The 13,055-nt window shown below is 42.2% G+C and overlaps 1 protein-coding gene across 1 annotated transcript in view; it reads left to right on the forward strand.

The window, feature by feature from the left end:
* Positions 1-13,055, forward strand: part of LOC144597057 (uncharacterized) — an 83,107-nt gene that overhangs the window by 39,575 nt on the left and 30,477 nt on the right. The window contains 2 exon segments of the mRNA XM_078405971.1: positions 1,054-1,121; positions 4,357-4,431. Of these exon segments, the coding sequence (XP_078262097.1) occupies positions 1,054-1,121; positions 4,357-4,431 (143 nt within the window).

Here is a 13,055-nt window from a genome sequence, read left to right on the forward strand (position 1 = left end):
CTTCAGGTCTTTGCCCACGTGAATCGGATGTTCAGCATAGAACTGTATTGATTTATCAGCTGACACCCGGGGCAAAAGATTGTATTAAATAAGAAATGTCCTGGTCTATGGTTTATTTGATGCTGCGAGACATAATTGAGTCTGCAGTCAATAGTGTGGAGTCCCAGCTTAACTCCTTCCAGTTCTACATCACAGTGCCACCACTTCTTGTCTGTGCTTCCAGTGAGACAAGACATACCCATGAAATATAATGGAAAAATCTTGCTCTGGAAACCTTTCATTTAATAGTGTGGGTTTCTGCACAGATCTGCTGATGCCTGAGGGTTACAACCTATTACTCCTTGGCCCAAGGCGAGTCACCATCTTTGCTTTTGTTTATTATTGTCACCTGTACCGAGGTACAATGAAAAGCTTTTGTTTGCGAATTATCCAGTAAAGTCGTCCACAATGCACAGATAAAAGATAAACGTCACAACATTTAGTGATATAACATAGTCTGATAAAGTCAGACTAAAGATAGTTCAAAGGTCTCCAGTGCAGTAGATGAGAAGTCAGGACTTGAGAGGACCATTCAGTTGTCTGATAACAGCTGAGAAGAAACTGCCCCTGAATCTGAAAGGTTTTCAATCTTTTATACCTTTATGCCTGATGGGAGAGGGGAGAAAAGGAAGTGACCTGGATGGTCCTTGATTACAATGGTGGCCTAGCTGAGGCAGTGTGAAGTGTAGGAGTCAATGGAAAGGAGGCTGGTATGGGTGATGGTCTAGGCGATGTCTGCAACTCTCCGATTGGGTGGAACTGTTCCCAAACCATGCTGTGATGCATCCCAACAGAATGCTTGCTAGGGGGCTTCTGTAGAAGTTGGTGAGGGTTGTTGGGGACATGCCGAACTTCCTAAGCCTTCTAAGGAAGTGATATTTATTGACCATGAAGCTTTCTCGACAGTCCTGCTGCCTGCTGCTCTCTGATAAATTTCTGCTCCTTGATCCTGTCGGAATTGCTTTCTTAAGTTAGTTTGATGAAAGTCTATTGAATCAATTTTTTTTTGTTTAGGAAACTATTCAAGTAAAATGCAATCGTTCTGGTCATTCTGCAGTGAATAAGATCTTTGAGTTTGAACGGTAAGTTATAATAGAGACATAAGGAACTAAAGATACTGGAATCTTGAGCAAATGTATAGGCGATGTTTCGGGTCGGGATCGGTCTGAATAAGGGTCCTGACCCAAAACGTCATCTATCCATTTGCTCCTTAAATGTTGCCTGACCCTCTGAGTTACTCCAGCACTCTATGTTTTCAGCAAAGATACTAGAAGAACAAGATGGACCACTCTGTTGAAATCGCCTATACTGAAGTGTAGTATGCAAAGGAGCCATTTTAGACAATAGACAATAGGTGCAGGAGGAGGCCATTCGGCCTTACGAGCCAGCACCGCCATTCAATGTGATCATGGCTGATCATTCTCAATCAGTACCCCGTTCCTGCCTTCTCCCCATACCCCCTGACTCCGCTATCCTTAAGAGCTCTATCTAGCTCTCTCTTGAATGCTTTCATAGAATTGGCCTCCACTGCCTTCTGAGGCAGAGAATTCCACAGATTCACAACTCTCCGACTGAAAACGTTTTTCCTCATCTCAGTTCTAAATGGCCTACCCCTTATTCTTAAACTGTGGCCCCTTGTTCTGGGATTGGGAACATGTTTCCTGCCTCTAACGTGTCCAACCCTTTAATAATCTTATACGTTTCGATAAGATCTCCTCTCATCCTTCTAAATTCCAGTGTATACAAGCCTAGTCACTCCAGTCTTTCAACATATAACAGTCCCGCCATTCCGGGAATTAACCTAGTAAACCTAAGCTGCACGCCCTCAATAGCAAGAATATCCTTCCTCAAATTTGGAGATCAAAACTGCACACAGTACTCCAGGTGCGGTCTCACTAGGGCTCTGTATAACTGCAGAAGGACCTCTTTGCTCCTATACTCAACTCCTCTTGTTATAAAGACCAACATTCCATTGGCTTTCTTCACTGCCTGCTGTATCTGCATGATGCACTAGGACACCCAGATCTCGTTGTACGTCCCCTTTTCGTAATTTGACACCATTCAGATAATACTCTGCCTTCCTATTCTTACCACCAAAGTGGATAACTTCACACCTATCCACATTAAACTGCATCTGCCATGTATCCACCCACTCACACAACCTGTCCAAGTCACCCTGCAACCTCATAGCATCTTCCTCACAGTTCACACTACCACCCAGCTTTGTATCATCTGCAAATTTGCTAATGGTACTTTTAATCCCTTCATCCAAGTCATTAATGTATATTGTAAATAGCTGCGGTCCCAGCACCGAGCCTTGCGGTACCCCACTAGTTACTGCCTGCCATTCTGAAAGGGACCCATTTATCCCCACTTTTTGCTTTCTGTCTGTCAACCAATTTTCTATCCATGTCAGTACCCTACCTCCAATACCATGTGCTCTAATTTTGCCCACTAATCTCCTATGTGGAACCTTGTCAAAGGCTTTCTGAAAGTCAAGGTACACCACATCCACCGGCTCTCCCCTGTCAATTTTCCTAGTTACATCCTCAAAGAATTCCAGAAGATTAGTCAAGCATGATTTCCCCTTCGTAAATCCATGCTGACTTGGAACAATCCTGTTACTACTATCCAAATGCTCCGCAATTTCGTCTTTTATAATTGACTCCAAGGAAGCAAAACCCGCCGTTCGTTATGCCCCTCGTAGTGTTTTGGGGGAACAGTATGTGTGATGATACCATTAAAATGCAGAATATATCTCATCTATCAATTCACAGATTTTTGTTATTTTTCTTTTTAAATGTTTCTGCAAGTTTCTGCCTACTAAAATGGCGCCGTATCATACTAAGGTTTTTAGGGTCGAGTGGTCTATCATGTTCCTCTAGTATCTTTGGTTTTCAGTAAGATATAACTATTCAGTAAATCTCAGCATTTATTTCTAGTACATAGCAAATAACTGGTGAAAAGAAAGTAGATCAATGTGGGTTATTCAAAAAATGTTTAATGCTGTATGGCAATCTATAATGCTTAGAGTCTAGTGGCTAAAATAAACAGGATTAATGGCCGCGTAGGAAAAAGCTGTAGGCATAGAAGGCAAAAACTACCAAATGTCCAGGCACAGAGATACAGGGAAAAAAACAGCAAAATGTAAGAAAATAGGTGGAGAGCTAATAAAAAGAGAGTACAAAAGAAATTTGCAAAATCAACACAAAATAATTGTGATCAAGGTAGAAAGGGCAATTAGAAGAAACATCATACACCTTATATGTGTAGGAAAATAACTGCAGATGCTGGTACAAATCAAAGGTATCACAAAATGCTGGAGTAACTCAGCAGGTCAGGCAGCATTTAGGAGAGAGGGAATGGGTGATGTTTCGGGTCGAGACCCTTCTTCAGACTCTCTCTCTCCTAGATGCTGCCTGACCTGCTGAGTTAGTGACTCATTCCCTCTCTCCTAGATGCTGCCTGACCTGCTGAGTTACTCCAGCATTTTATCTTAAAGAGATAATAAAAATAAGAAATTAATGTTCAATGAATGATTACTTTGCATTAGTAATTACAAGAAGAAAAGTGGGATAGTACCAATCAGGAAATAATAATGATAAAAAAATGGTTCTAACCTTGAGGGGCAGATAATTTCTATTCCAAGGTTTTAAAAGAAGTAGATGGGAACATTACAGATGGTTGAACTATAATTTTACAACATTCTGTCAATTTGAGAACCATTTTCTATAAGATCAATGCATTTGTTATTTAACTATTTAAGGAAGATGAGCATGGGAAATCTTGGGATTACAGACCAAATAACGTAGCACCTGTCATTGAAATATTACTGAAGACCACAATGAAAGATAAAGTGACAAAAGATCTTTAAAATTTGCGTAAAAAGCAGGACATACTGTTATTAAATTATTTTAAGGAGTGATTGACGTGGTGAACTGGAAATGTTTAGAAAAAAATATATATATTATATATACACATATATACACATTTGATAAACTCGTTCATAACAGGCTGTTAGCTAAAATTATTTGTGGGTTCAAGTGCAACCCACAGTTGCTAGTAAAATACATATCTGTCATTATGTTAATAAGTAGACGCTATAATTTACAATAGCAGCCGAATGTTGGCATCGCTATGCTTCAAGTGCTAATGCTAGATGTTTATAGCAGTAGATATTGCGGTGGAAATTTATTGTTGCAATCCTCAGAGGTTACAATCAATAACACTGCCCATTTACATTTTCTTGTAAATTTATCTTAATTGTGCGTTCCAGGTAATGTGAAATTCATTGCATAAATTCCTTCTGCACAATAGAGTTTATGGACCTAGTAACTCCCAGGAATCCATTTTTGAGGAAGTGTGCCCCTTACTTACCTCCTTACTAGATGGGTAAGTGGAACATTTGCTTCTAAATTCATATTAAGTATATTGTTTTAGTGAATCAAAGAACCAACTTTGACAGCACACACAGAATGTCAATACTAAATTGATTGAATTTTTGAAATGTTATTTTAGATCCAGAATTGTATAATGAGATAGTTGTAGCTGGGGGTTCTTTATGGAAGAGCGAATAATATAATTGTTGTATACAAAGGTTAAATATATTTTAATTAATCTAAAACCAGAGTCTTAGATATAAATAATGCAAGCTAAAGGTAATGAAGCATGAGATGACTGAAGGTGAGGAAACTACATTGAAGGGTGTGACAACAGATAAACAATAGCTGCCATTTATAGGATTAATACATAGTGAGAGAAATGATACATTGCGTATGAATGAGAAACACAATAGAAAAAGTGGTACAAGTTTGGCAAACATGAGAAATTAAAAGATAGCATTATCACAAAGAGGCTCAATGTTTCCAAAAGCCTGGGTATTGGGGATATTTTGGATCAAAGGAGAATCAAGACTGATGAGAAAAGAGAAAGTTGAATTCAGTTAGAAATGCAAAGAAGAAATGTAAAATTTTCAATGGATAAAAGTGAAAGATAACAGCTGAGACCAGTAGATCCGTTATCTTCTGCATCTTGGCCACCCTGCAACATTCCCCGCTTCGCTACACTCATCTTCCATCCCTTTCCATAGTTCTCTCTTATCCCCGCACTTTCCCTCCTTCCCTGTATCCATCCACCCATGCTGTCCCCCTCTTGACTCCTTTTCACCTCCATCCAATGTCACTCTACCCACCTGCCAATCACACTCACCTCACCTAGACAATATTGTTACCATCATGGAGAGGTGATTGATAGATGGGCAAGACTGGTAACTTAGTATCTTAGAGTGGAGAATTTTCATCTGAGACGCGGAGGTAATGTAAAAGAGGAGGTATTGTTTAGTCAGTTAAGGAATGCATTCCTTCAGTATTGAGGAAGGATATCTTTGAATGAAGCATGTGAGTTGAGATTAAAAAGGATGTTGTCACATTTATTTGGTGTATTGCAGATATCCAACAGCAGGAGGGAGAGACATTGGTGGTGGGGAAGATGCTGCAGTCAATTATAAAAGATGAAATAGCGGCACATTTGGATAGCAGTAACAGGATCAGTCTGAGTCAGCACGGATTTACGAAGGGGAAATCATGCTTGACTAATCTACCCCCAATACCATGGAATTTTTTGAGGATGTAACTAGGAAAATTGACAAGGGAGAGCCATTGGATGTAGTGTATCTGGACTTTCAGAAAGCTTTTGATAAGGTCCCACATAGGAGATTAGTGGGCAAAATTAGAGCACATGGTATTGGGGGTAGAGTACTGACATGGATAGAAAATTGGTTGGCAGTCAGGAAACAAAGAGTAGGGATTAATGGGTCCCTTTCAGAATGGCAGGCAGTGACTAGTGTGGTACCGCAAGGGTCGGTGCTGGGACTGCAGCTATTTACAATATACATTAATGACTTAGATGAAAGGATTTAAAGTAACATAAGCAGATGACACAAAGCTGGGTGGCAGTGTGAACTGTGAGGAGGATGCTATGATAGTGCAGGGTGACGGACAGGTTGGGTGAGTGGGAAGATGCCTGGCAGATGCAGTTTAATGTGGATATATGTGATGTTATCCACTTTGGTGACAAGAACAGGAAGGCAGATTATTATCTGAATGGTGTCAAGTTAGGAAAAGGGTAAGTACAATAAGATCTGGGTGTCCTTGTTTATCAGTCACTGAAAATAAGCATGCAGCTACAGCAGGCAGTGAAGAAAGCTAATGGCATGTTGGCCTTCATAACAAGAGAAGTTGACTATTGGAGCAAAGAGGTCCTTCTGCAGTTGTACAGGGCCCTAGTGAGACTGCACCTGGAGTATTGTGTGCAGTTTTGGTCTTCAAATTTGAGGAAGGACATTCTTGCTATTGAGGGAGTGCAGCGTAGGTTCACGAGGTTAATTCCAGGGATGGCGGGACTGTCATGTGTTGAAAGAATGGAATGACTGGGCTTGTATACACTGGAATTTAGAAGGATGAGAGGCGATCTTATTGAAACATATAAGATTATTAAGGGATTGGACACGCTAGAGGCAGGAAACATGTTCCCGATGTTGGGGGAGTCCAGAACCAGGGGCCACAGTTTAAGAATAAGGGGGAGGCCATTTAGAACGGAGATGAGGGAAAACTTTTTCACCCAGAGAGTTGTGAATCTGTGGAATTCTTTGCCACAGAAGGCTGTAGAGGCCGCCAGTGGCTATTTTTAAGGCAGATAGATTCATGATTTGTACAGGTGTCAGAGGTTCATATCATATCATATATCTACAGCCGGAAACAGGCCTTTTCGGCCCTCCAAGTCCGTGCCGCCCAGTGATCCCCGTACATTAACACTATCCTACACCCACTAGGGACAATTTTTACATTTACCCAGCCAATTAACCTACATACCTGTACATCTTTGGAGTGTGGGAGGAAACCGAAGATCTCGGAGAAAACCCACGCAGGTCACGGGGAGAACGTACAAACTCCTTACAGTGCAGCACCCGTAGTCAGGATCGAACCTGAGTCTCCGGCGCTGCATTCGCTGTAAAGCAGCAACTCTACCGCTGCGCTACCGTGCCGCCCTTATGGGAAGAAGGCAGCAGAATGGGGTTAGGAGGGAGAGATAGATCAGCTATGATTGAATGGTGGAGTAGTCTTGATGGGCCAAATGGCCTAATTCTACTCCTATTCCCTATGATCTCAAACTCCTGAGTTGCAGAGAAAATAGACCCAGCCTATCCAGCCTCTCCTTATAACTCAAATCCTCCAGACCTGGTAAATAATTTTGCACTCTTTCCAGTTTTTATAACATTCGTTCTATGCAGGGTGTCCAGATCTGCACACTGTACTCCAAATGTAGCCTTATCTACATCTTGTCCAGCTGTAACATAATGTCCCAATTCTCATACTCAATACCTTGACCAATGAAGTCAAAGGTGCCAAATGCCTTCTTCACTATTCTATCCACCTGTCGCCACCTTCATTTATTTGCCTCTGTACTCCACAATTTGAGATTTGTAATAGAAAAAAATCACGTGGTTAAAGTGCACATTGTAAGATTTTATTAAAGGCCATTTTTATACATTTTGGTTTTACCATGTAACAATGACAGCTGTGTTTATACATGGTCCCCTCATTTCAAGGCACCATAATGTTTGGGACACATGGCTTCACAGGTGTTTGTAATTGCTCAGGTGTGTTTAATTGGCTCCTTAATGCAAGTATAAAAGAGCTCTCAGCACCTAGTCTGAGTCTTTCCATCACGTTTGGAAACTTTTATTGCTATTTAACAATATCAGGACCAAAGTTGTGCCAATGAAAGTCAAAGAAGCAATTATGAGACTGAGAAACAAGTATAAAACTGTTAGAGACATCAGCCAAACCTTAGGATTACCAAAATCATCTGTTTGGAACATCATTAAAAAGAAAGAGAGAACTGGTAAGCTTACTAATCGCAAAGGGACTGGCAGGCCAAGGAAGACCTCCTCAGCAGATGACAGAGGAATTCTCTTTAATAAAGAAAAATCGCCAAACACCTGTCCGGCAGATCAGAAACACTCTTCAGGAGTCAGGTGTGGAATTGTCAATGACCACTGACCACAGAAGACTTGATGAACAGAAATACAGAGGCAACACTGCAAGATACAAACCACTGGTTAGCTGAAAAAATAGGATGGCCAGGTTACAGTTTGCCAAGAAGTACTTAAAAGAGCAACCACAGTTCTGAAAAAAGGTCTTGTGGAAAGATGAGAGGAAGAATAACCTATATCAGAGTGATGGCAAGAGCAAAGTATGGAGGAGAGAAGGAACTGCCCAAGATCCAAAGCATACCCCCTCATCTGCGAAACACGGTGGTGGGGTTGTTATGGCCCAGGCATGTATGGCTGCTGAAGGTACTGGCTCACTTACCTTCATTGGTGATACAAGTGCTGATGGTGGTAGCGTAATAAATTCTGAAATGTATAGACACATCCCATCTGCTCAAGTTCAAACAAATGCCTCAAAACTCATTGGCCGGCGTTTAATTGAATATATGAAATTATTGACCCAATCTTTTATCAGCCTAGCATTCTCAGGTCCGAGATGTCCAGAAACCACGGGACAACATGAGGCTAAGATGGGGATTGTGGATTATATTGACCCTCGGTAGTCAGATAGAAGGACGAACCTCGGGTCTCCGGCTAACCAATCATTTTCTTTCTTTATGTCAGACATACGCTTCCCAGGTGGAACGGTCTGCCTGTTGGGTGTGTGCCCAGGTTCCAACACATGGTAGAAGCATGATGTCTCTTTACCCTGTCCCCTTCACTCCAAGTGAAGTCAGATCTGCCTGGTTCTTTTAAAATCAATAACACAGTCCTGGCCCCAATAATTGGTGTACGGGTTATGATAACCGATTAGATGACTGTGGATGTCAGTGTTTTAATGGGTGGTCCTTGAGACCCTATCTTAATCAAACACAGGAGAATTGGCCCCGGATACAAGTTAATTCTCCTCATGACTCTCCAGAAACACCAATAAATACAACCTGTTTCTGTAGAATGGGATCTAAACCAAATAACATATAACATATAACAACTACAGCATGGAAACAGGCCTGTCCGGCCCTACCAGTCCATGCCGACCATTCTCCCTGACCTAGTCTCATCTACCTGCACTCAGACCATAACCCTCTAATCCCCTCTTATCCATATACCTATCCAATTTACTCTTAAATAATAAAATCGAGCCAGCCTCCACCACTTCCACCGGAAGCCCATTCCATACAGCCACAACCCTCTGAGTAAAGAAGTTCCCCCTCATGTTACCCCTAAACCTTTGTCCCTCAATTCTGAAACTATGTCCCCTTGTTGGAATCTTCCCCACTCTCAAAGGGAAAAGCCTACCCACGTCAACTCTGTCCGTCCCTCTCAAAATTTTAAAAACCTCTATCAAGTCCCCCCTCAACCTTCTACGCTCCAAAGAATAAAGACCCAACCTGTTCAACCTCTCTCTGTAGCCTAAGTGCTGAAACCCAGGCAACATTCTAGTAAATCTCCTCTGTACCCTCTCCATTTTGTCGACATCCTTCCTATAATTTGGCGACCAGAACTGCACACCATACTCCAGATTCGGCCTCACCAATGCCCTATACAATTTTAACATTACATCCCAACTTCTATATTCGATGCTCTGATTTATAAAGGCAAGCATACCAAACGCCTTCTTCACCACCCTATCCACATGAGATTCCACCTTCAGGGAACAATGCACAGTTATTCCCAGATCCCTCTGTTCCACTGCATTCCTCAATTCCCTACCATTTACCCTGTACGTCCTATTTTGATTTGTCCTACCAAAATGCAGCACCTCACACTTATCAGCATTAAACTCCATCTGCCATCTTTCAGCCCACCCTTCCAAAAGGCCCAAATCTCTCTGTAGACTTTGAAAATCTACCTCACTATCAACTACTCCACCTATCTTAGTATCATCTGCATATTTACTAATCCAATTTGCCACACCATCATCCAGATCATTAATGTAAATGACAAACAACAGTGGACCCAACACAGATCCTTGGGGCACTCCACTAGACACTGGCCTCCAACCTGACATACAATTGTCAACCGTTACCCTCTGGTATCTCCCATTCAGCCATTGTTGAATCCATCTTGCAACCTCACTATTAATACCCAACGATTTAACCTTCTTAATCAACCTTCCATGTGGAACCTTGTCAAATGCCTTACTAAAGTCCATATAGACAACATCCACAGCCTTGCCCTTATCAATTTCCCTGGTAACCTCTTCAAAAAATTCAAGAAGATTAGTCAAACATGACCTTCCAGGCACAAATCCATGTTGACTGTTTCTAATCAGGCCTTGATTATCCAAATAATTATATATATTGTCCCTAAGTATCTTTTCCATTATTTTCCCACCACAGACGTCAAACTAATAGGTCTATAATTGCTAGGTTTACTTTTAGAACCTTTTTTAAACAAAGGCACAACATGCGCAATGCGCCAATCTTCCGGCACCATCCCCGTTTCTAATGACGTTTGAAATATTTCCGTCATAGCCCCTGCTATTTCTGCACTAACTTCCCTCAATGTCCTAGGGAATATCCTATCAGGACCTGGAGACTTATCCACTTTTATATTTTTCAAAAGTGTCCGTACCTCCTCTTCTTTAATCCTCCTAATTTCCATCACTACTCTACTTGTTTCGCTTACCTCACATAATTCAATATCCTTCTCCTCGGTAAATACCGAAGAAAAGAAATTGTTTAATATCTCCCCCATTTCTTCCGGCTCAGCACATAGCTGTCCACTCTGACTCTCTAATGGACCAATTTTATCCCTCACTATCCTTTTGCTATTGACATATCTGTAGAACCCCTTGGGGTTTACTTTTACATTACTTGCCAAAGCAGCCTCATATCTTTTTTTCGCTTTTCTAATTTCCTGTTTAAGATTCCTTTTACATTCTTTATATTCCTCAAGAACCTCATTTACTCCCTGCCGCTTATATTTATTGTATATCTCCCTCTTTTTCCGAACCAAGTGTCCAATTTCCCTGGAAAACCACGGCTCTTTCAAATTATTATTCTTTCCTTTCCACCGAACAGGGACATAAAGACTCTGTACTCTCAAAATTTCACCTTTAAATATCCTCCATTTCTCTATTATATCCTTTTCATAAAACAACAATTTCCATTTCACTCCTTTTAAATCCTTTCTCATCTCCTCAAAATTAGCCTTTCTCCAATCCAAAATCTCAACCCTTGGTCCAGATTTGACCTTCTCCATAATGATATTGAAACTAATGGCATTATGATCACTAGACCCAAAGTGCTCCTCAACACATACCTCCGTCACCTGACCCATCTCATTTCCTAACAGGAGGTCCAACACTGCCCCTTCTCTGGTAGGCACCTCTACGTATTGCTGCAAAAAACTATCCTGCACACATTTTACAAACTCCAAACCATCCAGCCCTTTAACAGAATGTGATTCCCAGTCTATATACGGAAAATTGAAATCACCCACAATCACCACTCTGTGCTTACTACTAATATCTGCTATCTCCTTACATATTTGCTCTTCCAATTCTCGTTCCCTATTTGGCGGTCTATAATACACCCCTATAAGTGTTGCTAAACCTTTCTCATTTCTGAGTTCCACCCAAACAGCCTCCTTAATCGAGCCTTCTAGTCTGTCCTGCCAAAGCACTGCTGTGATATCCTCCCTGACAAGCAATGCAACACCCCCACCTCTTGCCCCTCCGATTCTATCACATCTGAAACAATGAAATCCTGGAATATTTAATTGCCAATCGCAACCCTCCTGCAACCATGTTTCACTGATCGCCACAACATCATACTTCCAGATGTCAATCCAGGCTCTAAGCTCATCCACCTTTCTTACAATGCTCCTAGCATTAAAATATACACATTTAAGGGACCCATCATTTCTTATTCTCAGTTTATTTCTTTTCCCTTCTTTCTCTCCTACATATTGGGTCTGAGTGTTTCCCTTTTCTGCCTCCTGCCTCACACACTGCCTATTAGCTATCTGTGTTTGAGTCCCTCCCCCCAACCGTACTAGTTTAAAGTCTCCGCAGTTATTTTAGCAAATCTCCCCGCCAGGATATTGGTTCCCCTCGGGTTCAGATGCAACCCGTCCTTTTTGTACAGGTCATACTTCCCCCAGAAGAGGTCCCAATGATCCAGAAACTTGAAACCCTGCTCCCTGCACCAGTTCCTCAGCCACGTATTTATCCTCCACCTCACTCCATTCCTATTCTCACTATCGCGTGGCACAGGCAGTAAGCTTGAGATTATTACTTTGGAAGTCCTTTTTTTTAACTCTCTTCCTAGCCCCCTGAATTCTCCTTTCAGGACCTCTTCCCTTATCCTACCTATATTGTTGGTACCTATATGTACCACGACCTCTGGCTCCTCTCCCTCCCCTTTCAGGATATCCTGGACACGCTCAGACACATCCCGGACACCGGCACCAGGGAGGCAAACCACTATCCGGGTCTCCTGACTGCGTCCACAGAAACGCCTATCTGACCGCCTCACTATAGAGTCCCCTATTACTACTGCTCTCCTCTTCCTTTCCCTACCCTTCTGAGCAAGAGGGCCGGACTCCTTGCCAGAGGCCCGGGCACCGTCGCTGCCCCCAGGTAGGCTGTCCCCCCCAACAGTACTTAAACAGGAGTACTTATTTCCAAGGGGTACAGCCACCGGGGTACTCCCTAGTCCCTGCCTCTGTTCCTTGCCCCCCCTAACAGTGACCCACTTGTCTACCTCCCGTGGTCTAGGAGTGACCACCTCTCTGTAACTCCTACCTATAACCTCCTCACTCTCCCTGATCAGACGGAGGTCATCAATCTGCCGCTCCAGGTTCCTAATACGGTCCCTTAGGAGCCCCATCTCGTCACACCTGGCGCAGATGTGGATGTCTGGAAGACTATCAGACTCCCAAATTCCCCACATCCGACACCCAGAACAAAAAACTGCCTTGGCACTCATACTCTCCAAACAAAGCCCCGTGCTCAGTT

The sequence above is a fragment of the Rhinoraja longicauda genome, chromosome 9 (assembly GCF_053455715.1).
Source record: "Rhinoraja longicauda isolate Sanriku21f chromosome 9, sRhiLon1.1, whole genome shotgun sequence".
Classification (NCBI taxonomy): Eukaryota; Metazoa; Chordata; class Chondrichthyes; order Rajiformes; family Arhynchobatidae; genus Rhinoraja; species Rhinoraja longicauda.